Consider the following 26,421-nt stretch of genomic DNA (forward strand, 5'->3'; position numbering starts at 1 on the left):
GCTTGAATAGACACTGGGAGTGGAAGGGTCATTACACAAAGTAAAACTATTTCCCCATGTTTATTCCCCCCCCACACACACACACACTGTTCCTCAGATGTTCTTGTTAACTGCTGGAAATGGCCCACCTTGATTATCACTACAAAAGGTTTTCTTTTCCCGCCTCCTCCGCCCCCCCACTCTCCTGCTGGTAATAGCTCATCTTAAGTGATCACTCTCCTTACAGTGTGTATGATAACACCCATTTTTTTCATGTTCTGTGGGTATATAAATCTCCTCGCTGTATTTTCCACTGAATGCATCCGATGAAGTGAGCTGTAGCTCACGAAAGCTTATGCTCAAATAAATTGGTTAGTCTCTAAGGTGCCACAAGTATTCCTTTTCTTTTTGCGAATACAGACTAACACGGCTGCTACTCTGAAATCCGCTTGCATGGAATAGTTCTGCCTGTTTCCCCTCTCCCACCTCAAATTTTCAATCTAAATGTCATTTTCCTTGGTGAAAAGGCTTGTCGCTGGATAAGTGATAGTTTCTCAAGTAGCAAAATCATGAGAGTCCTAAAATTAATCTTATTGCATATTTGTTTTAAAACCTTTATTTTTTAATTATAATATATTTCAGTTTCATTAGTGGAGAAAATGCATTAAAGGAGAACAAATGAAAATTCCATGGTCAGTTAGTCATAGGAAGAGAGATTGACAGTGTATGCTATCTTTGTGGCTGGTGGTATTTAAAGAGAGAGAGTATACTATCCAACATGTTTGTATAAAATAAAAGCCACTTTGTTCAGTGTATCGTGTTGTGACAGAGGTTGATAAAGCTAATTAAGGGGATTATTTTAGTCCCCAGTGAGAGGACTTACTGTTTCTGAACCATGAGTTGGTTTTAGACATGCTTTAATTAAAATCCATATTAATTTAATTGGGTGATCCATGCTTATTGTGTTATGTGAAGGGGTAAATAACACTTCCTTATTCACTTTCTCCAGACCGTTCATGATTTTGTAGACCTCCATCGTCTCCCCCCTCAGTCGTCTCTTTTCCAAGATGAACAGTCCCAGTCTTTTTAATCTCTCCTCGTACGGAAGCTGTTCCATTCCCCAATCATTTTTGTTGCCTTTCTCTGTATCTTTTCCAATTCTAACATATCTGTTTTTGAGACCGGGCAACTTTGCCACCTCACTGTTTATCCCAATTTCCAGATCATTTATGAATATGTTGAACAGCACAGATCCCAGGACAGGTCCTTAGTGGACCCAGCTGTTTACCTCTTTCTATTGTGAAAACTGACCACTTATTCCTACCCTTTGTTTCGTATCTTTTAACTAGTTATTGATTCATGAGGACCTTCCTCTTATCCCATGACTGCTTCCTATGCTTAGAGTCTTAGCTGTGTGTCCTTGTCAAAGGCTTTCTGAAAGTCCAAGTGCACTATATCCACCGGATCACCGTTGTCCTCACGCTTGTTGATACCCTCAAAGAATAGATTGGTGAAGTATGATTTCTTAGAGCAATTGCTCATGTGCATTCCATAATAGGTGTGCGACCTCGCCACGTGTACCGGTCTGGAAGTTATTCCCCTATCAGTACCTGTAGGGGAGCGAACCCTGGAGTGGCGCTGCTATGGTGCGGTATAAGGGGCACTGCGCACTCTCCCCACCCTCAGTTCCTTCTTGCCACCAGTGAAGGTGCTTTGGAACTACTGTGCTCCAGCTCTCTGCTGTAGCTTTCCCTGTTTGGACTTTGTTTAGTTCATAGTTAGTTATTACCTGTAGTTTAAAAAAATAGTATAGTTAGAATAGATAAGTGCGCCTGGGTTGGGGCATGCCCCATGCCCCAGGCTTTAAGTCGTGCAACATTTGTAAATGGCCTGTGCCTGTAAGTGATCCGCACACTGACTGTTTACGCTGTCTGGGGGAAACCCACCTCAGGGACTGCTGCAAAATTTGTACATCTTTTAAGCCTCGGACCAAGAAGGAGTGGGACATATGGCTCAGAGCCATATTGATGGAGTAGGCCCTGACCCCGACACTGCTGCATTGCTCCGAGTTAGCACCGAGCACCAGCCGGCACCACTCCCCGTCCACAGGACATTCTAAAAAGATGAAGAAGAGGTCTTCTCTGTCAAGACACGGGGGCAAGGCTGAGGGTGAGACTAGACCCACGTTGGGCAGCTCTCAATCCCCATCAACCTCGCGGCCTCCAACTCAAGTCGAGCAGAGTAGCCCAGCCCACTCCAAGCCGACCTCCCCTGACGCCAGTGGCCACATACGGGTGCTCTCCACGCCAGAGGCCCTGCAAGCGGTTCAAGACATAATGTCTCTCCCGGTATCGGTTTCACCGACACCAGCAGCGCCTCAGTCCAGAGGCAAGCTGTCACTCGGACTGCCACAGTCGCCGCCTGGACGGTACCGCTCACGGTCAAGGGAAGGTTCCCAACACTGTTGTCCACGCTGGTCCCCGTCAACCCCCACCAAGTAGTCTGGCTGGGTGCTGAGCAGTAGGGGATCCAGCCACCGCTCTGCCTCGAGGGAGCACGGACCTCAGGATCAGAGCGTGCTCGACCGGGACAGAAGACACTGGAGGTCGCTGACTCTGAGAAGCTATTGTAGCCCCTCGCGGTACTGACGTCGACGCCGCTCACACTCTTAATCCTGGTGGAGGTCCCTGACACGGCACCGCTCCCTCCAGCCCCGGCATTGATCGCCAGCACCCCACCATCACAGATCTGCCCTTAGGAGCCGTTCGCTGAGCAGCCGTTACAGATAGTACTCCCTCTCCTCCACGCCAGGATCATAGTCTCAATCTCAGCACCGCTCGTGACGCCATCGCTCGTCCCGCTCCTGGGATAGCGGTTGATCGTATGCCAGCCTGGCCTCCCTTCGGAGTCAGCAGTCGGTGAGTCAGGTGGGGAAGCCTGCTCCGACGGTGCCACAGCAGGGGCAGCGGCACCAAGCTCCCTGACCATCTCCCTGGGCCCCGACATTGGCCCCAATGCAGCTCCCGGTGGTGGCTTGCTCAGTGGCCAAAGCCTCGGAAAGTCTGTCGGCCTTTCTCTCTCAGCCCCCCAGGAAGGGGTCAGTGGAGCACTCATCCCCAGTTCCGCGCTCAGAAGGGGACCAAGTGTTGGGATCTGCGGCACCGGTGGGGACACAGAGTACCACACCCCCATTTTCACTCAGTGAGGCGATCACAGCACCCCCTCCTCCTGTCCCTCAGGAGGACATGAAAGCCCACCAAGAACTTTTGAAAAGGGTGGCCTCAAGCTGAGGAGGTGGAGGATCCCTTGGACCCTCTCTTTGATGTCCTCTCGGCTACAGCGCTGGCCAGGGTGGCTCTCCCTCTCTGCAAAGGGGTGGCAAAGATCTCAAATGCCCTGTGGCAAACCCCGGCTTCTTTGCCCCCATCTCTAAGAGGGCAGAACGAAAGTATTTCGTGCCTGCCAAGGGAACGAATATCTATATACCCACCCCGCCCCCAACTCCCTAGTGGTCGAGGCAGTCAACCATAAGGAGCATCAGGGCCAACCTGCTCCTACCCCTAAGAATAAGGACTCAAGGAGACAAGACTTGTTCGGTAGAAACATTTATTCTTCCTCAAGCTTCCAACTGAGGGTGGCGAACCACCAAGCCCTGCTGAGCAGATATGACTTTAATTTGTGGGGCTCAATGCCAAAGTTTGCGCACTCCCTCCAGGAGCTTGATAGGAAGGAGTTTAAGGCTGTGGTAGAGGAGGGCACAACTGCCACTAGAGCAACCCTTCAGGCGGCCTCCGATGCCATGGATACGGCTGCAAGAACTATGGCCTCTGCGGTGTCTATGAGAAGGGCGTCGTGACTCCTTGTATCTGGGTTGTCCAGCGAGGCACAGAGCTCCTTGCAGGACCTCCCATTCAGTGGCAAGGCCCTGTTTGCAGAACAAACAGACATGAAGTTACATGGTCTCAAGGACTTCCACACAACATTAAAGACTCTTGGTCTCTATGTCCCTTCCCCAGCCAGACTAAATTCAAATCGCAGCAGGCCACGCAGTCAGGCCACCCACTCCAGATACAAGCCCCCTTACAAACAATCTCAGCCAGGGCCCCAGCCTGGGCCCTTCAAGGGCAAGCAGGCGAGTAAGCATCCGTTTTGATGGGACGCCCGGGGATGACTTACTAGTTTGTGCCAGGGATCCACCCGACCTACCCTTTTCTAACCGTCTATGTACTTTTCTCTTGGAGTGGTTGCTGCTGACCTCAGACCGATGGGTCCTCAACACCATCTCCCAGGGCTATACCCTCCAGTTTCTCTCTACCCCATGCACCCAGCCTCCCTTCCCGTCCCTCTTCAGGGACTCCTCTCATGCAAACTTACTCAAGCAAGAGGTGAGGCGGCTCCTTCTCTTGGGGGCAGTGGAAGTGGTGCGACTGGAGTTCAGATACAGGCGGTACTACTTCTGCTATTTCCTTATCCCAAAGGCCAAAGGGGGGCTCAGGCCCATCCTGGACCTGTGAGGCCTGAACCAGTACATGGTAAAGCTCAAGTTTCGCATGGTCTCTCTGGCCTCCATCATCCCCTTCCTGGATCCCGGAGACTGGTACACTGCCTTCGATCTCCAGGACACGTACTTCCACATTCACATATTTGAGGGCCACAGGCGTTTCCTCCGCTTCATGATAGGACAGGAAAACTATCAGTTCACCGTCCTCCCATTTGGCTTCTCGATGGCACCCAGAGTCTTCACAGCGTGTATGTCTGTGGTAGCGGCTTACCTCAGGCATCGGGAGGTCCAGATTTTTCCCTACCTCGATGACTGGCTGGTCAAAGGCAGCTCCCGATCACAGGTACAGGACCACGTAGCGCTCCTCCTGTCCATGTGCACCGCACTGGGGCTGCTGGTAAACAGCACCAAATCCACACTGGTACCGGTGAAGTGAATAGAGATTGTTGGCGTGATTCTCGATGCGACATTGGCCGGAGCCTCTCTCCCACCGGACAGGATCGACACCTTGAGGGAGCTCATCAGGGTGGTCACGAGGTTTCCTGTGACGACTGCCAGAGTGTGCCTCCAGCTCCTGGGCCATATATTGGCGTGCACGTACGTGGTTCATCACTCCAGACTCACGATGCGGCCTCTTCAGCTCTGGTTGGCCTCGACGTTCTCCCAGTCCAGAGACAGTCTGGACAAGGTCCTCGTTGTGCCCGAACTCATGCTAGCCTCCCCCCGCTGGTGGTCCACCCTGAGGAACATGCTCCAAGGGGTCCCGTTCAGGGGCCAGCCCCTGACTGTAGAGTTGGTGTCTGATGAGTTGGACTTGGGCTGGGGAGCCCATGTGGGTAACCTCCAGACCCAAGGCCTTTGGTCTGTGCAGGAATTAGCCCTGAATATAAATGTCAGAGAGCTCAGGGCGGTCCGTCTGGCCTGCGTGGCCTTTCGCTCATGCCTAGCAGGCAGGGTAGTCAGAGTCCTCACCGACAACATGGCCTCAATGTTCTACATCGACAGGCAAGGCGGGGCCTGCTCCTCAGTCCTCTGCCAGGAATCCTTTAGGCTGTGGGACTTCTGTATAGCCCACGATATCTACTTGGAGCCCATCACTTACCGGGCGTCTGAAACTCTCAGGCAGATCGGCTGAGCTGGAGGCGGTGCACAGGATTTTCCGAACGTGGGGCACTCCCCAAGTGGACCTGTTCGCAACCAGACAGAACCGCCGGTGTCCTCATTTCTGCTCCGGTGGGGCCTGGGCGTGGGCGCGATTTCCGACGCCTTCCTTCTGTCCTGGTCGGGTCAGCTTTAGTATGCCTTTCCCCCGATTCCGCTGATCAGCAAGGTCCTGGAAAAGATCAAAACGGACAGAGCTCGTGTCCTTCTGATCGCCCCGGCATGGCCCAGGCAGCACTGGTATGGGACTCTCACGAGCCTGGCTGTCACCCCACCGTGGCTGCTGCCAACTCGCCTGGATCTTCTCTCTCAGGACCAAGGTTGCCTCCTCCTCCCCAACCTAGCAGCCCTCCACCTCATGGCACGGTTGCTCAATGCTTAGGCCAGGAAGAGAGGACCTGCTCTGAGGGAGTCCAGCACGTCCTCCTGATGAGCAGGAGGCCCTCCGTGCATCAGGCCTATCTGGCAAAATGGTCTTGGTTTTCCAGGTAGGCTGCTGATCGGGGTATCTCGCCAGTGGTTGCCCCGATCCAGTTTATTCTGGATTACCTCCTTCATCTCAGAGCCCAGGGCTTAGCGCCTTCGTCCGTCAAAGTGCATCTGGCAACCATATCGGCAGAGGTGAAAGTAAGCCGGTATGCCCTGGTACGGCGTACTGGCAAGAGCCCCAGGCCCTTTAAATTGCCTCCAGAGCCCCACTGCTCTAGCCCTGGGGTAGCAGCTGCAGGGCTCCAGCGGCTATTTAAAGGGCCTGGGGCTCCCCTGCTTCTACCGCCCCAGCCCTTTAAATAGCCGCCGGAGCCCCGCCACCACTACTCCAGGGCTCCGGGGGCTATTTAAAGGGCTGGGGCGGTAGAAGCAGGGGAGCCCCGGGCCCTTTAAACAGCTCCCAGAGTTCTAGGGTGGGGGGGGACTCCGGGGCTATTTAAAGGGCCAGGGCTCCAGCTGCCTCTGCCACCCCGGTCCTTTAAATAGCCGCTGGAGCCCCGCCACTTCCCCAGGGCTCCGGGGGCTATTTAAAGGACCGGGGTGGTAGAAGCAGGGGAGTCCCAGGCCCCTTAAATAGTCCCTGGAGCCCCAGGCTGCTGCTGCTACCCTGGTGGGGGGCCACTTACCTTACAGGGTGGGCTCGGGCTGGCTCTGACCCCCTCAACCCTGCCCCTTCCAGGGGCCAAAGCTGGCCCCAGCATACCGGTAAGTCACTCGACTTACTTTCACCCCTGCATATCAGCCTTCCACCTGCTGGTACAGGGCCACACAATATTCTCTCATGCCATGACCGGTTGATTCCTTAAGTGCTTGCACCACCTCTTTCCTTATATTAGAGCCCCAGTCCCTCAGTGGGACCTGAACTTGGTTCTGGCCAGGCTAACAGGACCTCCATTTGGGCCGCTTGCTATATACTCCTGGTCCCACCTCTCATGGAAAGTAGCCTTTCTTGTGGTGATCACGTCTGCTAGAAGGGTTAAAAGACAGGGAACAAAGGGTAGGAATAAATAGTAAATTTTCAGAATGGAGAGGGGTAACTAGTGGTGTTCCCCAAGGGTCAGCCCTAGCACCAATCCTATTCAACTTATTCATAAATGATATGGAGAAAAGGGTAAACAGTGAGGTGGCAAAGTTTACAGATGATATGAAACTGCTCAAGATAGTTAAGACCAAAGCATACTGTGAAGAACTTCAAAAAGATCTCACAAAACTAAGTGATTGGGCAACAAAATGGCAAATGAAATGTAATGTGGATAAGTGTAAAGTAATGCACATTGGAAAAAATAACCCCAACTATACATACAATATGATGGGGGCTAATTTAGCTACAACCAATCAGGGGAAAGATCTTGGAATCATCGTGGATGGTTCTCTAAAGACGTCCACGCAGTGTGCAGTGGCAGTCCAAAAAACAAACGGGAAGTTAGGAATCATTAAAAAAGGAATAGAGAATAAGATGGAGAATATCTTATTGCCCTTATATAAATCCATGGTACACCCACATCTTGAATACTGCGTACAGATGTGGTCCCCTCATCTTAAAAAAGATATACTGGCATTAGAAAACGTTCAGAAAAGGGCAACTAAAATGATTAGGGGTTTGGACAGGGTCCCATATGAGGAGAGATTAAAGAGGCTAGGACTTTTCATCTTGGAAAAGAGGAGACTAAGGGGGGATATGATAGAGGTCTATAAAATCATGAGTGGTGTGAAGAAAGTGAATAAGGAAAAGTTATTTACTTGTTTCCATAATCTAAGAACTGGGGACCACCAGATGAAATTAATGGGCAGCAGGTTTAAAACAAATAAAAGGAAGAAGTTCTTCACTCAGAGCACAGTCAACCTGTGGAACTCCTTGCCTGAGGAGGTTGTGAAGGTTAGGACTATAACAGGGTTTAAAAGAGAACTGGATAATCTCCATGAATTTAACTGCTTTAATGGCTATTAGCCAGGATGGGTAAGGAATGGTGTCCTTAGCCTCTGTTTGTCAGAGGGTGGAGATGGATGGCAGGAGAGAGATCACTTGATCATTACCTGTTAGGTTCACTCCCTCTGGGGCACCTGGCGTTGGCCACCGTTAGTAGACAGGATATTGGACTGTACAGTATGGCCATTTTTATGTTCTTAAAGGTCTCGGAGTTCCAGGCCCTGACAGCTGTACCTGGTATTCCATAAGGATAAGGTCCAGCTCCGCCCACACCCTTCGTTCCTCCCTAAGGTGGTCTCCGCCTACCACGTGGGCCAGGACATTTTCCTGCTGTTGCTCTGTCCCAAGACCCAGGCGTCCAGTAAGGAGCATCACCTCTACATGCTGGATGTGAGACGGGCCCTGGCTTTTTACCTGGAATGGACAAAACCATTCAGGAAGTTTTCGCAGCTGTTCATCGCCACAGCCAAAGGAATGAAAGATTGGCCAGTCTTCACTCAGCAGCTCTCCAACTGGATCACTTCCTGTATCCATTGTGACAAAGTTCCTCCTCTACCTTGTGGGTCTTGCGCTTATTGGTGGATTTGCTCACCTTGGAGCTTCACGGCAGCCCTTAGTTTGGCCGTTTTTGTGAACCCACAGTCCAGGTCGACTCCTCCTGTGTCTGACCAGGAGTTGGGAGGTTTGGGGGGAACCCGGGCCCGCTCTCTGCTCCGGGTTCCAGCCCAGGGCCCTGTGGAATGCAGCTGTCTAGAGTGCCTCCTAGAACAGCTGTGTGACAGCTACAACTCCCTGGGCTACTTCCCCATGGCCTCCTCCCAACACCTTCTTTATCCTCACCATAGGACCTTCCTCCTGGTGTCTGATAATGCTTGTACTCCTCAGTCCTCCAACAGTCCACATTCTCACTCTCAGCTCCTAGTGCCTCTTGCTCCCAGCTCCTTACACGCGCACCAAAACAGAAGTGCGCTCCTTTTTAAACCCAGGTGCCCTAATTAGCCTGCCTTAATTGATTCTAGCAGCTTCTTGATTGGCTGCAGGTGTTCTAATCAGCCTGTCTGTCTTAATTGTCTTGAGAAGGTTCCTGATTGTTCCTTGAGTCTCCTTTCATAAGACAAGTTTTCCATTCCTAGGATCATCCTAGTAGCCCTTCTCTGTACCTGTTCCAGTTTGAATTCATCCTTCTTAAACATGGGAGACCAGAACTGCACACAATATTCCAGGTGAGGTCTCACCAGTGCCTTGTATAACGGTACTAATACCTCCTTATCCCTACTGGAAATACCTCTCCTGATGCATCCCAAGACCGCATTAGCTTTTTTCACGGCCATATCACATTGGCGGCTCATAGTCATCCTATGATCAACTCCAAGGTCCTTTTCCTCCTCTGCTACTTCTAATTGATGCATCCCCAGTTTATAACTAAAATTCTTGTTATTAATCCCGAAATGCATGACCTTACACTTCACTATTAAATTTCATCCTATTACTATTACTCCAGTTTACAAGGTCATCCAGATCCTCCTGTAGGATATCCCTGTCCTTCTCTAAATTGGCAATACCTCCCAGCTTTGTATCATCCGGAAACTTTATTAGCACACTCCCACTTTTTGTGCCAAGGTCAGTAATAAAAAGATTAAATAAGATTGGTCCCAAAACCGCTCCTTGAGGAACTCCACTGTTAACCTCCCTCCAGCCTGACAGTTCACCTTTCAGTAGGACCCGTTGTATTCTCCCCTTTAACCAATTCCTTATCCACCTTTCAATTTTTCTATTGATCCCCATCTTATCCAATTTAACTAATAATTCCTCATGAAATCTAGGTAAATTAGATCCACTGCGTTTCCTTTGTCTAAAAAATCTGTTACTTTCTCAAAGAAGGAGATCAGGTTGGTTTGGCACGATCTACCTTTTGTAAAACCATGTTGTATTTTGTCCCATTTACCATTGACTTCAATGTCCTTAATTACCTTCTCCTTCAGAATTTTTTCCAAGACCTTGCATACTACAGATGTCAAACTAACAGGCCTATAATTACCTGGATCACTTTTTTTCCCTTTCTTAAAAATAGGAACTATGTTAGCAATTCTCCAATCATATGGTACAACCCCTGAGTTTACAGATTCATTAAAAATTCTTGCTAATGGGCTTGCAATTTCATGTGCCAATTCCTTTAATATTCTTGGATGAAGGTTATCTGGGCCCCCCAATTTAGTCCCATTAAGCTGTTTGAGTTTCGCTTCTACCTCAAATATGGTAATGTCTACCTGCATATCCTCATTCCCATTTGTCATGCTACCATTATCCCTAAGATCCTCTTTAGTCTTATTAGTTTATTTCTTATTTAGTTCTTCGAGATGTGTTGCTCATGTCCATTCCACATCCCGCCCTCCTTCCCCACTATCAGAGTTGTCTGGTAAGAAGGAACTGAGGGTGGGGGGAGTGTGCAGCCAAAGTGGCGCCATTCCAGAGGTCGCTAGGGGCGCTCCCCTACGAGTACTGCTGGGGAAAAACTTCCGGCACCGGTGCACGTGGTGAGCACGCACACCTATTGTGGAATGGACATGAGCAACACATCCCGAAGAACACCAGTTACGGAAAAGGTAACTGTCTTTTCCCTTTACAAAAACCATGTTGACTTTTCCCCAAAGAATCGTGTTCATCTGTGTGTCTGATAATTCTGTTCTTTACTATAGTTTCAACCAATTTGGCAGGTATTAAAGTCTCTGTAGCCTTTAAAAAAATTGGTGTCATGTTAGCTATCCTCCAATCATCTGGTACAGAGGCTGATTTAAGCAATAGGTTGCATACAGTAGTTATCAGAGTATCAGCCGTGTTAGTCTGTATCCGCAAAAAGAAAAGGAGGACTTGTGGCACCTTAGAGACTAACACATTATTTGAGGATAAGCTTTCCTGAGCTACAGCTCACTTCATCGGATGCACGTAGTGGAAAACACAGCGGGGAGATTTTGTATACACAGAGAACATGAAACAACGGGTGTCACAAGTACTCCTTTTCCTTGTACCACAGTTAGTAGTTCTACAATACCATCTGCTCCTGGTGACTTATTACTCTTTAATTTTATCAGTTTGTTCCAAAACCGTCTCCATTGACACCTCAGTCTGGGACAGTTCCTCAGATTTGTCACCTAAAAAGAATCTCCCTCACATGCTCTGCAGTGAAGACCAATGCAAAGAATTCATTTAATTTCTCTGCAATGGCCTTGTCTTCCTTTAACACCTTGATTGTCAGTCGCTTCACTGATTGTTTGGCAGCTTCCTGCTTCTGATGTACGTTAACAAAAAATGCTGTTAGTTTTTGTCTTTTGCTAGTTGTTCTTCAAGTGCTTTTTTGGCTGCTTAATTACACTTTTACACTTGATTTGCCAGAGTATATGCTCCTTTCTATTTTCCTCCCTAGTGTTTGACTTCCGATTTTTAAGTAACTCCTTGTTGCCTCTAATTGCCTTTTTTACTCTGTTATTTAGCAATGGTGGCATTTTTTTTTTTTGGTCCTCTTACTGTTTTTTTTAAATTTAATTTTAATTTAGTTCGAGACTCTAATATGATGTTTTTATTATCTCCATGCAGCTTACAAGCATTTCACTCTTGTAACAGTTCCTTTTAATTCCATTTAACTAGTCTCCTCATTTTTGTGTAGTTCCCCTTCTTTAAGGTTAAATGCTATTGTGATGGGTTTCTTTGGTATTTTCCCCCTCCACAGATGTTAAATACCCTACAGTATAGTCGCTATTTCTGAAGAGTTCAGCCATGTTTGCCTCTTGGATCAGATCCTGTGCTCCACTTAGGACTACATGAAGACTTGCCTCTCCCCGGGTGGGTTCCAGGACTAGCTGCTCCAAGAAGCCGTCATTAATGGTGTCTCTAAATTTTACCTCTGCAGCTTGTCCTGAGGTGCCGTGTACCCAGTCGATATGGGGATAGTTGAAATTCCACATAGTTATTAGGTTTTCTGTTTTTGTAGTCTCTCTCTGAAATGCTTAGGGAAATTAATCATTGTTAGTATCATGGTCAGTAGTATATTCCTAGTTCTATGCTGTTACTCAAGCATGGAATTTTTATCTATAGAGATTCTATGATACAGTTTGAGTCTTTTAAGATTTTTACTATTTTGGACTCTGCTTTCTTTCACATATAGTGCCATTCCCCCACCAGCGCAACCTAGTCTGTCATTCCTGTATATTTGTACCCTGTATTACTGTTTCCCATTGATTGTCATCATCCCACCAAGTTTCTGTGATGCCAATTACGTCAATATCTTCATTTAAAAGCAGGTACTCAAAGTCACCCATCTTAGTATTTAGACTTCTAGCATTCGTATGCAAGCACTTAATAATATTAGCAAGCCTCATGAAAGTCTTGATCGCTCACTTTACCACATGCTAATATCACCTTTTGAGGAAAAGGTGAATTAGTTGAGCATCTTGATCGGGTGGAATCTTCTGGAATAAACATTGTATGTATATCTTTATTTTTATACTAGGCCATCAGTGTACATGGCTGTTTACAAAGAGCATTAAACAAGTTAAAAGACACAGTCTCTGTCCCCAAAGAGTTTACAAGCTAAACAGACTAGACAAACGTACGGAAATTACCTCAGAAGGGTGCAGGGGATGGAGAGGAGGGTTCACTGTCATTAAACCTCCTCCCCCAACACAAAGAGAATAATTGCTCAGCCATTAAGCTGCTTGGAGAGTTGGTCTGCTGCCTACCTAGCATACCTGCATTTTAAAATGACTCTTTTCTTTTCTAGTTGCTGTGTGTTTGTTTTATTTCCGTTTCATTTCATTGTTCTTTTCTTTTGTAATTGTTCAGCCTTGAATAACATTCACATTTAAATGCTAACCTAAGACTCCTAAAAAGGTGGTGATGATAATAATTTTAGAAGTAATTTCATTGTATTTTTCATTTTTTGGAGTTAAAACAATTAAGTAGCTTGTGTTTTATAATTAGGCATAAGTGTTGGGGGCAGTCAAGCGATTAAAAAAGTAATTGCAATTAAAAAAAAATTATCGTGATGAATCACACTGTTAATAATAGAATACCATTTATTTAAATATTTTTGGATGTTTTCTACATTTTCAAATATATTAATTTCAATTATAACACAGAATACAAAGTGTACAGTGCTCGCTTTAAATTGATTTTTGATTACAAATATTTGCACTGTAAAAAAGAAATAGTATTTTTCAGTTCACCTAATACAAGTACTGTAGGGCAATTTCTTTACCATGAAAGTTGAACTTACAAATGTAGAATTGTGTACAAAAAAAAAACTGTATTCAAAAATAAAACAACATAAATCTTCAGAGCCTATAAGTCCACTCAGTCCTACTTCTTGTTCAGCCAATCATTCAGACAAACAAGTTTGTTTACACTTGCAGGAGATAATGCTGCCCGCTTCTAGTTCACAATGTCACCTGAAAGTGAGAACAAGAATTCTCATGGCGCTGTTGTAGCCGGCGTTGCAAGATATTTACCTGCCAGATGTGCTAAGAATTCATATGTTCCTTCATGCTTCAACCACCATTCCAGAGGGTGTGTCCATGCTGATGACGGGTTCTGTTTGATAACAATCCAAAGCAGTGTGGACCGACGCATGTTCATTTTCATCATCTGAGTCATATGCCACTAGCAGAAGGCTGATTTTCTTTTTTGGTGGGTTTCAGAGTAACAGCCATGTTAGTCTGTATTCGCAAAAAGAAAAGGAGTACTTGTGGCACCTTAGAGACTAACCAATTTATTTGAGCATAAGCTTTTGTGAGCTACAGCTCACTTCATCGGATGCATACTGTGGAAAATACAGAAGATGTTTGTTTTTATACACATTTTCATGATTTGTGTGTATAAAAACAAACATCTTCTGTATTTTCCACAGTATGCATCCGATGAAGTGAGCTGTAGCTCACGAAAGCTTATGCTCAAATAAATTGGTTAGTCTCTAAGGTGCCACAAGTACTCCTTTTCTTTTTTGGTGGTTTGGGTTCTATAGTTTCCGCATCAGAGTATTGCTCTTTTAAGATTTCTGAAAGCATGCTCCACACCTCGTCCCTCTCAGATTTTGGAAGGCACTTCAAATTCTTAAACCTTGGGTCGAGTGCTGTAGCTATCTTTGGAAATCTCACATTGGTACCTTCTTTGCGTTTTTGTCAAATCTGCAGTGAAAGTGTTCTTAAAATGAGCATGTGCTGAGTCATCATCTGAGACAGCTATAACATGAAATATATGGCAGAATGTGCGTAAAATAGAGCCGGAGACATACAGTTCTCCCCCAAGGGGTTCAGTCACAAACTGATGCATTTTTTTTTTTAACGAGCATCATCAGCATGGAAGCATGTCCTCTGGAATGGTGGCCGAAGCATGAAGGGGCATACAAATGTTTAGCGTATCTGGCACGTAAATACCTTGCAACGCCAGCTGCAAAAGTGCCATGCAAATGCCTGTTCTCACTTTCAGGTGACATTGTAAATAAGAAGCAGGCAGCAGTATCTCTCGTAAATGTCAACAAACTTGTTTGTCTTAGTGATTGGCTGAACGAGAAGTAGACTGAGTGAACTTGTAGGCTGTAAAGTTTTGCATTGTTTTGTTTTTGAGTGCAGTTATGTAACAAAAGAAAATCTACATTTGTAAGTTGCATTTTCACGATAGAGATTGTACTACAGTACTTGTATGAGGTGAATTGAAAAATATGGTTTCTTTTATCATTTTTACAATGCAAATATTTGTAATAAAAATAATAATATAAAGTGAGTAGTGTACACTTTGTATTCTGTGTTGTAATTGAAATCAATATATTTGAAAATATAGAAAAACATCCAAAAATCATTAATATATTTCAAGTGGTATTCTATTGTTTAACAGTGTGGTTAAAACTATGATTAATTTCAGTTAGCTTTTTAATCTCAATTAATTTTTTTGAGTTATTTACATGAGTTAACTGCAATTAATCGACAGCCCTAATAAGTATCTGTCTAAGGGTAAGCCTATTGGAGACTATAAAGTCTTACTTTTTTTTCAAATAAATTAAGGCTTTAAAATATTTGACCTTTTTTGACAATATTTGATTGGAGAATTGACCCCCTTATTTTTGGACTATTCAAACGCTAACCCCTAGTACTCTGGCACATTGGAACCCTGTAGTGAGGCTGTAATATAAACCAGTGGTTCTCAAAGCTGATCCACCACTTGTTCAGGGAAAGCCCTGGCAGGCGGGGCCAGTTTGTTTACCTGACGCGTCCGCAGGTTTGGCCAATTGCGTCTCCCACTGGCCACGGTTTGCCGCTCCAGGCCAATGGGGCTGTGGGAAGGGCGGCCAGCACATCCCTTGGCCCGCGCCGCTTCCTGCAGCCCCCATTGGCCTGGAGCAGCGAACCACGGCCAGTGGGAGACGCGATCGACCAAACCTGCGGACACGGCAGGCAAACAAACCAGCCTGGCCAGCCAGGGGCTGTCCCTGAACAAGCGGCGGACTAGCTTTGAGCAAGACTGATGTAAACAATAATTATGTAAATATAATAATAGGACTGCATCATGCATAGGGCCCTACCAAATTCTCAGCCATGAAAAACGCATCATGGACCATGAAATCTGGTCCCCCACTGTGAAATCTGGTGTTTCGTGTGTTTTTACCCTATACTATAGAGATTTGATAAGGGGAGACTAGAGTTTCTCAAATTGGGGGTCCTGACCCAAAAGGGAGTTTCAGGGGGTCACAAGGTTATTTTAGGGGGGGGTCATAGTATTGCCACACTTACTTCTGCGCTGCTGCCTTCAGAGCTGGGCGGGCAGAGCGTAACGGCTGCTGACTGAGGGCCCAGCTCTGCAGGCAGCGATGGCAACACCAGACCAGGCCATCCTTACTTCTGTGCTGCTGCTGGCAGCGGCTCTGCCTGCAGAGCTGGGCTCCTGGCCAGCAGCCGCCGCTGTCCAGCTGCCCAGCTCTGAAAGCAGCAGCGCAGAATTAAGGGTAACAGTACCGCAGCCTGCCCCTACAATAATCTTCTGACCCCCCCCAACTTCTTTTGGGGTCAGGACCCCTACAATTACAACACCATGAAATTTCAGCTTTAAATAGCTGAAATCATGAAATTTATTATTTTTAAAAACCTGTGACCGTGAAATTGACCAAAATGGACCATGAATTTGGTAGGGCTCTAATCATGCGTAATTAAAGCTAAAAGAGGCAGTCTAAGGAAGTGCACGCCACTTTACTTTTCTCATTTTCCATCTTTTCAGTGCCTAGCTGTGTAACTGTAACATTTTCTTACCATCATGTGGTTTCTGTGGGTTACATAGAGAAATTGTGTGACTTGTCTAAGGCCATATAACAAATTATGACAGAACCTGAATTAAACTCTTCAGTATCTGGTTTCCAGCACCTTGCTCAGTGCACTAAACAATACTGTTTTTAATGCATTAAGAAATAGCATATAATTTTAAGAGTCTTATTATTTGATTAATAGATTCTGTTCTTGCATTAACAATAAAATGAGTTCTTCCAGTGGGAAAATGTTAGGGCAATGGGATTTTTATTTCATGTTTTGCTAAATTTTAGCAAATGTCTCTTTCAGTATGTGAGAGGACCTTTCTTTTCAGCATGAGATTAATTCCTTGAATTTCTCTTGTGTCTTGTGTGTCTAGGCACAGTTATTTTGGTGGGGAAACGTTGTCACCTTTGACATTTATTGCAACGAATAAAACAGAGCAGCTAATAAAAATATTGAATAAAATGGCAGCAAGAAAAAAATCGTATTAATTGTGTGCATTGAAATGTTGCTTCAGTGGCATAATGATGCTGTTCTACTGTGAGAGACCTTAATTATGACCCAATAGTCCAATTTAGGAGCAACACTGACATACTGTGAAGGACTGCCCATTGCTGTCTTTTTGTACTTGCAAAAAGAAAAGGAGTACTTGTGGCACCCTAGAGACTAACCGCTCTAAGGTGCCACAAGTACTCCTATTCTTTCTGCGAATACAGACTAACACGGCTGCTACTCTGAAACCTTTTTGTACTTGGAAGATCGTGGGTTGGAAATAAACCCTTGTTGGGGATTTGAACAGGGAAAATACTTATGGAAATCTTTAGAACTCCATCTGATGAAGGGAGACCCCAATGCCTGTAAAGGGGGGTCCCCAGTGCCAGTCTTATGGGGACTAGGTGGTTCAATGGGTTGATGATTTAGCTTGTCATTCTTAAAAACCAGGGTTTCCACAACCGAGAAAGGTGTTTGATGCTTTTAATCCACATACCTGGTGAACATTTTTGTTCATGTCACAAAAATCACTGTCATACTGAAAGGTGAACTCTCAGGCTGGAGGGAGGTTACGGGTGGAGTTCCTCACCGACTGGCCTTGGAACTTGTCTTATTTAACACTTTTGTAATGACTTCGGCACAAAAAGTGGGAGTGTATTAATAAAATGTGTGGATGACACAAAGTTGGGAGGTATTGCCAATACGGAGGAGGACCGGACTATCACGTAAGATGATCTGGATGGACTTGAAAACTGGAGTAACAGAAATGGAATGAAATTGAATAGTGCGAAGTACAAGGTCATGGATTTAGGGACTGTGGTGGGGTGTACAAACCCCACACGGAGCAACAAGGGCTTAAGGGCTCATTTTGGGCTCAGCCAGCCCTCACCACCACACCTGCAGCAAATGCTCCATCTGCTGGAGGAATGAAAAGGCAGCAAGTTAGCTCAGTTGGAGAGCAGTGTTGAAGGTAAGCAGACATGCAGCCCACAGATCCAGCAGAGCAAAGTGAAACCTAAAGGCTCTGATGCAGCTGCCCAAAGGGGCCCTCTGTGGGGGAAGAGAGGATCCTCCGCAGAGAGGGAAGTATCCTCTGGCCCTGGATAGTGGCAATTCCCTCTTGTTCCTTTTTTATTTGGATTTTCCCATGAGGCAAAGATCTTGGACTGAGCTGACTCCGGGGGGGAGACGAGAGGAAGACGCCCAGGGAGGACCACCTTAAGTAGCCTTGGTTGCAGGTTACTGGTAGCCCAAAGAGCCCTGCGTTGGAGCCCAGTGGAGTGGAAGGGCCCAGACTCCCCTCCCCACAACCCCCTTGACAGACTGGGGTTGTGGTCGTGACCACTAGGCCACGCTTCCCAATCAGACTCTGAGTGGAGACCATTACATACTGGTGGAGAACATGGGTAATCAATTCCAGCCCTGAGAGAAGAGGGGATTGACTGACGTAGGTGGCCAAACAGCCTGATTTAGAACAACATGGGCTGGCTGGCCAGTGATGGAGAACAGTCAATGGCTTGGTTGGTGGTCAGGGCACTTACCTGGGATGTGGGAGGTCCAGGTTCAAATCCCTGGATTGAATGAGATAAATTCTCTTTCTCTCTCTTTTCTCATTTTGACCAGAAATTTCATCCAATTCAAAATATAAAATAAACAGGTATATGGCTGCAAAAAGTTTCTGTATTGACAAATTTGCATTTTCAGATTGAAAAACTGCTATGTTGAAAATTCATGATCAGCTCTAGTCAGGAGTGATGTGCATTAGCAAAGCTCTGGGACTTGGAGTTTATGGTAGGGTCATTGTAGGTTAACATGAATCTTAGGAATGGAAGGGACTTTGAGAGGTCATCTAGTCCAGTCCCCTGCACTCATGGCAGGACTAAGTATTATCTAAACCATCCCTGACAGGAGATTGTGTAACCTGCTTTTAAAAATCTCCAATGAAGGAAATCCCACAGTCTCCCTATGTAATTTATTAAACCATCCTGACAGGAAGTTTTTCCTAATGTCCAACCTAAACCTCCCTTGCTGCAATTTAAGCCCATTGCTTCTTGTCCTATCCTCAGAGGTTAAGAAGAACAGTTTTTCTCCCTCCTCCTTGTAACAAACTTTTATGGAAGTGCTTTGTCAGAGCTATTTTCAGGAGCCGACCCTTCTATTCTGCCTTGACTCTAGTCCAGTGGTTCTCAACCAATTTACCATTGTGGGCTGCATATACAGCTCTCTGTGTTCTGTGGGCTGCATCCACACAATATACATATGCTACCTGTATGGCCCTGAGGATGTCACATGGGCCACAGCTGTGCACTGATTGGGCCACAAACAGCCCGCTGAACGTGGGTTGAGAACCACTGTGTCAGTGCTGTTGTCCCTTAGGATCTTGAAAGAATGTGGCTTCATGCTGCCTCTTGATAAAGTAGTTTGTATATTCTTTTTTCTCTGAATGACTTGTCAGCAACCAGACGGCAGGTGTTCATGTATAACAATTTTTTATTTTCTTAGGTCCTGCTTTGCTGCTCACCAGTGATAATATCAAACAGCGGCTTGGTTCTGCTGCACTGGACAGGTAACCATTTCCCTTGACCCATTACTTACCGAACAATGCTAAGAAAGGCCCAAGAGGCACTTGTCTAAAAATCACACACTCAGCATGGGGAATGTAGTACCATTTGCTAAAATATATACATTCCCATCAAAAAATAAGTCAGGCATACTATCCTTTTAAAATAGAGCTAAGGTTTTTTTTTAACTTTATTTTCCACAGACTCTCATTTTTTACTTGTCAAGCATATGCTTTTGAAATAGTGTCAGGTTAATTATCCCTGTCCTTGAGTGAGTGGATGTTTTGTATTTATTTGTAAAAATGTCATGAAATGTCTGATTAATGTTCGGCAGAGGCATATCCTGGTTCTTCAGTGTGTGTGTATTTAATGGAACAAATAGCAGGAAAATAAATGGCTAAGAGAGCCTGTAAATGTTAGCTGAGACATAGACTGATATGAGGAACTTCTCAGTTACAAATCTGTTAGGCTTTCTTTTCTTAACTGCTTTGCTCAAATAGCTTAATTTCCAGTATTTTGTAGTGCTTGTGAAAGTCCTTACCCAGCCACCCTGTCTGGGAGTAGAGAACCCGGGACTTATCTGATTCTACAATAGAAACTTTGGTAACGGCTCATTACAACTGGACCTTCTAGTCCAGCTTTTGGTTCTGAGAGCAGGATTCCTGAAAATGGCAGTACCCTGCTAGTTTACAAGAGTAAACCAGAAGAACAGTGCTGCTTGTTTGCAAAGCCTGTGATGACTGCAGAGTAGCTTAGCCCTGGATTTGTTATGGTTGTGACCGAACCCTGAAGGTTTTAGAAGTTTTGTCGATGCTGATCCAAACTTTATAAATGTTCCTGCCTGTCCTTCCCTCTAAGAGGCTCTGGCTTCCACCTCTTCCATGACCCCTATTAAAATTGCCAGCCTTCCTCCTTCACTTCTTGAAGACCCTGTTGCAGAGCAGAGCTTCTCTGGTTGCATTGCATTCGAAGTGCACTTGCTCTGGGGCTCTGTACCCCAGAGAACATGACAATCCCAGGAACACGCACTGTTAGATTTGGGCAGTGGTCATGGTTTTCTGCACCAAAGACATCCTCAGAGGTAGCATAGGGGAGAGAAGGGCTGCAGGGAGGGTTCTTTGGTTGTGCGGGAACTCTACGGGAATTAATTTTATTCACATGTGAAGAGTGTCTCACATTTAACTTGGAGGATGGAGGAAGGTTTATTTTGGCTTCTGTTTTTTCCAGATCGGCTTTTCCCATACCAAGATGACAGTAGAGCTGAGCAGCTAGGATTCTAGCAGTGGTGCAGTGGGTGGAGGGACAGATGCCCCACTTCCCCATGATTAAGAAGAAAGTTTATTTTTAAAAAAGAATATTTAGCTAGATTAGGTTTCAGTCCTTTCAGTCATTAGACGTGTCCCATTTCAAAAATGTTTGGGTGACCCCAGCTTCTGTTTGTAGCTTCCAACATTTCCTCTGTGGCCTCAGTCCTCCACTCTGGCTGAATTCTTGCTGTGAATTGATGGTAATTGTTTTATTTGTTTGTGTCCCCCAGTATCCACGAGTACAGGCTATCTAGCTGGCTGGGGCAGCAGGAAGATATTCACCGTATTGTGCTCTACCAGTCTGACAGCACCCTTACTCCTTGGACACAGCGCTGTATCCGACAGGCTGACTGCATCTTAATAGTGGGGTTGGGAGAACAGGAGCCCACTGTTGGAGAGGTGCGGAATGTCTTTCTTTTTATCTGAGGGTGGGGGCAAAATTGCAAAACAACCTATTGTGTGACTGAGGTGATAAGCAGCCTTTTTCTAGCTTTTTGTTTTATTGGATTTGAGACCCCTTGGGCATCAAATAGTGCAGCCAAATGGCTGAGAAATGGGCATTTTCATTATCAGTTCCCTGGAAGTTTCTTTGAACTCCTGGGAGTTTGGGGAAAGCTACCACCTACAATCTCTGTATACATCACCTCCTTGGCTTGTCTCAGACTTGGAACAGAACTAGTGAGTAGATGGAGAATGGGAGTGCTGTAAGTGAAGCTATGATAATAATGAAAAGTAAAGAGGACAAGGAGGGAAGCAATGGAAGGAGAAAATATTTGAAAAAAGTGGCCTCGTGTAAAATAGGCTGAGAGCACAATAAGCAGCATTAAGCGTTTTTAAATTTTACTTTTTATCAACGTGGGAGTAGATTTCATTTTATTTGAGCATTGTAGATCCACCTTGTTTAGGTGTACAGTAGGCATTATATAGATATAGTGTTCAACTTGTTTACTTTAAACAGCTCTTCATAAGTCCCTGCTAATCTTCAAGCAGGGAAAAATTAACTAGCTAACATTAAGAGTAGCCATATACATGCAAAGGTGTAAATATATTAGCCTAAATTACCTTTGTCTGATTGGTCCTAGTATGCAGACTTCCACAGCTCTCTACATACGCATATGAGGTGAGGAGCAAGATGGGAATGTGTAGGAAAGTAGAGGGGGTGTACTTTTGTAAGAAGTACTGTACTCTGTGACATTGGCCCTGAAGTAATGGATAACTGATTGTCTGACTGTGTGAGTGTAATGTGCTTCAGCTGGAAAGGATGCTGGAGAACACTGCAGTCCGAGCCCAGAAGCAGCTGATCCTGCTCCATAAAGAGGATGGGCCTCTCCCTTGCCGAACTGTGGAGTGGCTCAACATGAGGAGCTGGTGCTCAGCTCATCTTCACCTCCGCTGTCCCCGTCGAGTCTTTTCCCGGAGGAGCCTACCCAAGCTGGTAAGGGACACCTGCCCGTGTGTTGGTCTTCTGTCAGCACTTTCAGTCCTAGCAGCACATCTACTGTTCATTAAAGATAACCTGGGATAATGTCAGTGCATCGTGTTGTGACCAGCAGTTGGGAAAGATATTACCAAGATATTGTCTCCATTAATCGAGGACCTAATTCATTGTAGAAACCTAGTAGAGATCCTTGGTTTACAGCTGATTTAGGGACTGAAGGATGTTTGTAGGGATTTTGATCTGTTGGAGCCAGTGAACGTGTATAGCTGTTATGTAGCCCTGCCACGGGCTGGTCCCCCAAGAGTCCTTTCAGGCCTTAATCACAGACCGCATCCACCCCAGATCTCCTTCATCACCATGTTTTCTTGTATTCTTCTAGCAGGCTACAGCCAGTAGTGCTATTCACATCTACTTTCCGTCCATAGCCAGCCCTCCTTGCTTGCTTCTAGGGAAGGGAACTGTATTCGCAGCATCTAGTCCTGCCGGCTTCAGCCTTTCTTCAGGCTCCCTATTCTCCTGTCTGAGGAGAGATTAATAAGACTGGGACTTTTCAGCTTGGAAAAGAGGCGACTAAGGGGGGATATGATAGAGGTCGATAAAATCTTGAGTGGTATAGAGAAAGTAAATAAGGAAGTGTTATTTACTCCTCCTCATAATACAAGAACAAGGGACCACCAAATGAAATTAATAGGTAGCAGGTTTAAAACAAACACAAGAAAGTATTTTTTCATGCAACGCACTGTCAACCTCTGGAACTCCTTGCCAGAGGGTGTTATGAAGGCCAATACTACAACAGGGTTCAAAAGGGAGCTTGATAGATTCATGGAAGATAGGTGCATCAATGGCTGTTAGCCAGGATGGGCAGGAATGGTGTCTCTAGCCTCTGTTTGCCAGAAGCTGGGATTGGGTGACAGGGCATGGATCACTTGATGATAACCTGTCTGTTCATTCCCTTTGGGACAGCTGCCATTGGGCACTGTCAGAGGACAAAAAGAAAAGGAGTACTTGTGGCGCCTTAGAGACTAACAAATTTATTTGAGCATAAGCTTTCGTGAGCTTTCATGCATCCGATGAAGTGAGCTGTAGCTCATGAAAGCTTAGGCTCAAATAAATTTGTTAGTCTCTAACGTGCCACAAGTCCTCCTTTTCTTTTTGCGAATACAGACTAACAGGGCTGCTCCTCTGAAACCTGTCGGAGGACAGGATACTGGGCTTGATGGACCTTTGGTCTGACCCCATATGGCCATTCTTATGTTCCCCCAGCACTACCGTCCTGCCTGCTTATATAGTCCTAGCTGATGGGGGTACTTCTGCCCAATTAGCCCCTCAGCTGTATCTCTATTCAGTTAATTGGCCGCCTCTGCCAACTATCTGTCTTCCAGTTAGGTCCCAATTAATATAGCCTGGTGGTGATAGAGTGACAGGGTGCTGCGTTAGTACCAGACTCAGTACACTAGCTTACAAGCCCTTAGTGTTATCAGAAGGCTCTCAGTGTTTGAGGAGAGGGTGCAGAGAGCCAAGCAGGCTGAAATCCTGCATAAATTGAGGGACTTCTTTGTGGAATACAAGAATGAGGTTTTCAGATGGTTAGTTGCGACTAGTTGCATTTTCTTAGAGGTTGAGTTCAACATTTGATGTTTTCGTTCCTGGTTTGTTTTTTTTTTTACTTATTTATTTTTTGTAGGGGGATGGGTGGGAGGAGGAAGGAATGTCATGACTTTATCTTTCCCAAGAAGTTGCACAGTGCGTATCTTGTCATGCAGGGCAATTGCACATTCTCAACTCGGTGGAAGAGGGAGTCTTTTAAACATGTGGTCAGAACTGGTGGCCACCTTAATGCAATGAAGGCCGAGTAGCTGTTTCTCTTACAAATTCCCTGAGCCTCCAGGTTTTGTAACAAAATGTCAGAACAATGGTAAATGGCATCAATGTGAAGCTTGGTTGTATATCATGGGGTTTTGCCTAGTTGAAGTTGTAGTGAAGGAAGTGACTTATTTTGCAGGCAGGTCCATCTTTAAAGTGGATAAACTGGTGTAGTGTTAGAAAGCGAGAGAGAGTTTCAGCTCTATTTAGCTGTTCATTTAGGGATCAGTTCTATCCTATTGATTACACTGGGAGCTCTTGGTGCTCTGCAACTTTGAAAATTAGGCCACCTCTCTTTAGTACCTAAATGTGGGTTATATGCCTAATATTTTGACCGTATCCTCTTTGCCTCAGTGTCCCTGTTTATAGATGAAAATGTGATAGTGCAAAATGTTATTATTTCCCTATGTTTGGCTGGCAAGCCTTCCCTTAGTTTATTTGTTGACCTAGGTCCCCTCTTTAAATACCAGGGAAGCTAACATCCCTTAACACTGGTTTGTTTTGAAAAGTTGGCAGAAACAGGTTTGTGGGCTTCGCTCTGATTATGACATCTAAAATAAAACTTAAATCCTGCTCAGTTTGTTTAATTATTTTGTTAAGGACACAAGCTGAGCCAATTCTCTGTGTGTCTGAAGGTGTAATCTGTCAGCCATGTCTAAGAAGGAGGGATGAGGACATGTTTGTGCCTTCTTGTCCTTTGGTTCACTCCCCTCTCCACATGGTTCTCCATAATGGACAAATGAGTTCTAGAGACAATTATCCAAGGTTGCAACCTTTAATTTCCTTTATCTCCTATCCCTGACAAGGTACTTGCAAGCTACAAGGTCAAAGGATTACCCAGATACTGCCACCATGCTAAAAGCCATGCAGCATTGTCTGAATATCAGGGCTATAAAGCATGTTCCTCCATCCATAACTTTCTATGGAATGTATTTTTTTCATAGACTCACAAAAGTCAGAGGCTTCAGAGCAGTTGGGAGTCTGAAATCTTTGAGCAGGCTCTAGCTCTTGGGGGGGGTACGCTGTTGTCTGTTCTGGCACCTGTTCACCTGGGAGACTGCATGTCTTCGATTGACCTCTCTCATACGGATCTCTGCTGCCAAGTACAGGATTCAGACCCACTGACTAAGGGCCAGCCCCCCTCATCTGTTGCTGCTTGGATGAGTCTTGTAAGTCCATCTGGGTCTGTTCCTAATTGCATTGTGTCTGTAAGGGATTAGGGAACATATCAATGAAGAAGAGAAATATTTGGCTTTTGCCTGTAGGTTAGTTGTCTTCAATTATGCTTGTGCAGCATCTGTGGCCGACCCTGTATTGGTCAGCATTAATACTAACGTAAACATTTTTAGAGGGAAGCAAACATACACACTTCAATTTTCTTATATTTTAAAAAGGAACTTTCATTATTTTTAGCTGTGTAAATTACAGCCTTCTGGGTGGGAATTTGTGAGTGGGTCTTCGACACTTCAATATGAACAGCTTTGATCTACCTTTTAATCTTCCAGGAGAAAACCCACCCACCAGATGAGTCATAATATTCCTATGATCTTTACCTCCTACATACAGACAGTACCAATTGTGCAAGTGCAACTGTTGACAAACCTGGCATTAAATTCATTGCTTGTATTAAAGCCCAGACTCTTGATATCGTAGTAACATCATGTCTGTGGTTACTGCTCTCCACATCCACCATTTTTCTGCCTTCCCCCATTTTGGCTTATGAACTCTGAATGCAACTTATAGAAGTATAGAATCATCGAATATCAGGATTGGAAGAGACCTCAGGAGGTCATCTAATCCCACCCCCTGCTCAAACCAGGACCATTCCCCAACTAAATCATCATTTGCTTTTATTTACATCTTGCACACTGCAGTTTCTCTTCAGGAAGAAACTCAAGAATCTTACTAAGCTCAGTAATTAATTGGTAGAGAGCTGCTGTGTTGGCTCATCAGCCCAGAGTTGAAGCTGTTTAGCAGGACCTTCCAATTGCTCATTTTGCTGTGAATCTGATGCATCTCCGGCAAATCCTGGGTGGATTTGATAGCTGCTTTCAACTACCTGAAAGGGGTTTCCAAAGAGGATGAATCTAGACTGTTCTCAGTGGTAGCAGATGACAGAATGAGGAGTAATGGTCTCAAGTTGCAGTGGGGAAGGCTTAGGTTGGATATTAGAAAAAACGTTTTCACTAGGAGGGTGGTGAAGCACTGGAATGCGTTACCTAGGGAGGGGGTGGAGTCTCCTTCTGTCATAAATATAAAGGGAAGGGTAACCACCTTTCGGTATACAGTGCTATAAAATCACCCCTGGCCAGAGGCAAAACCCTTTCACCTGTAAAGGATTAAGAAGCTAAGATAACCTCGCTGGCACATGACCTAAAATGACCAATGAGGGGATAAGATGCTTTCAAATCTGAAGGG

General features: G+C 45.4%; 1 protein-coding gene across 2 annotated transcripts in view; it reads left to right on the top strand.

Annotated features, from left to right (window-relative positions):
• The window catches only part of PNPLA7 (patatin like domain 7, lysophospholipase), a 432,325-nt gene that overhangs the window by 284,367 nt on the left and 121,537 nt on the right, over positions 1 to 26,421 (top strand). For both annotated transcript variants that reach the window (XM_084650336.1, XM_084650337.1), the window contains 3 exons: positions 19,337 to 19,400; positions 20,933 to 21,101; positions 21,955 to 22,137. In XM_084650336.1, coding sequence (XP_084506462.1) covers positions 19,337 to 19,400; positions 20,933 to 21,101; positions 21,955 to 22,137 — 416 coding nt within the window. The remainder of the gene's footprint in view (positions 1 to 19,336; positions 19,401 to 20,932; positions 21,102 to 21,954; positions 22,138 to 26,421) is intronic.

This window comes from Lepidochelys olivacea (genome assembly GCF_965140295.1).
Source record: "Lepidochelys olivacea isolate rLepOli2 genome assembly, chromosome: 16".
Classification (NCBI taxonomy): Eukaryota; Metazoa; Chordata; order Testudines; family Cheloniidae; genus Lepidochelys; species Lepidochelys olivacea.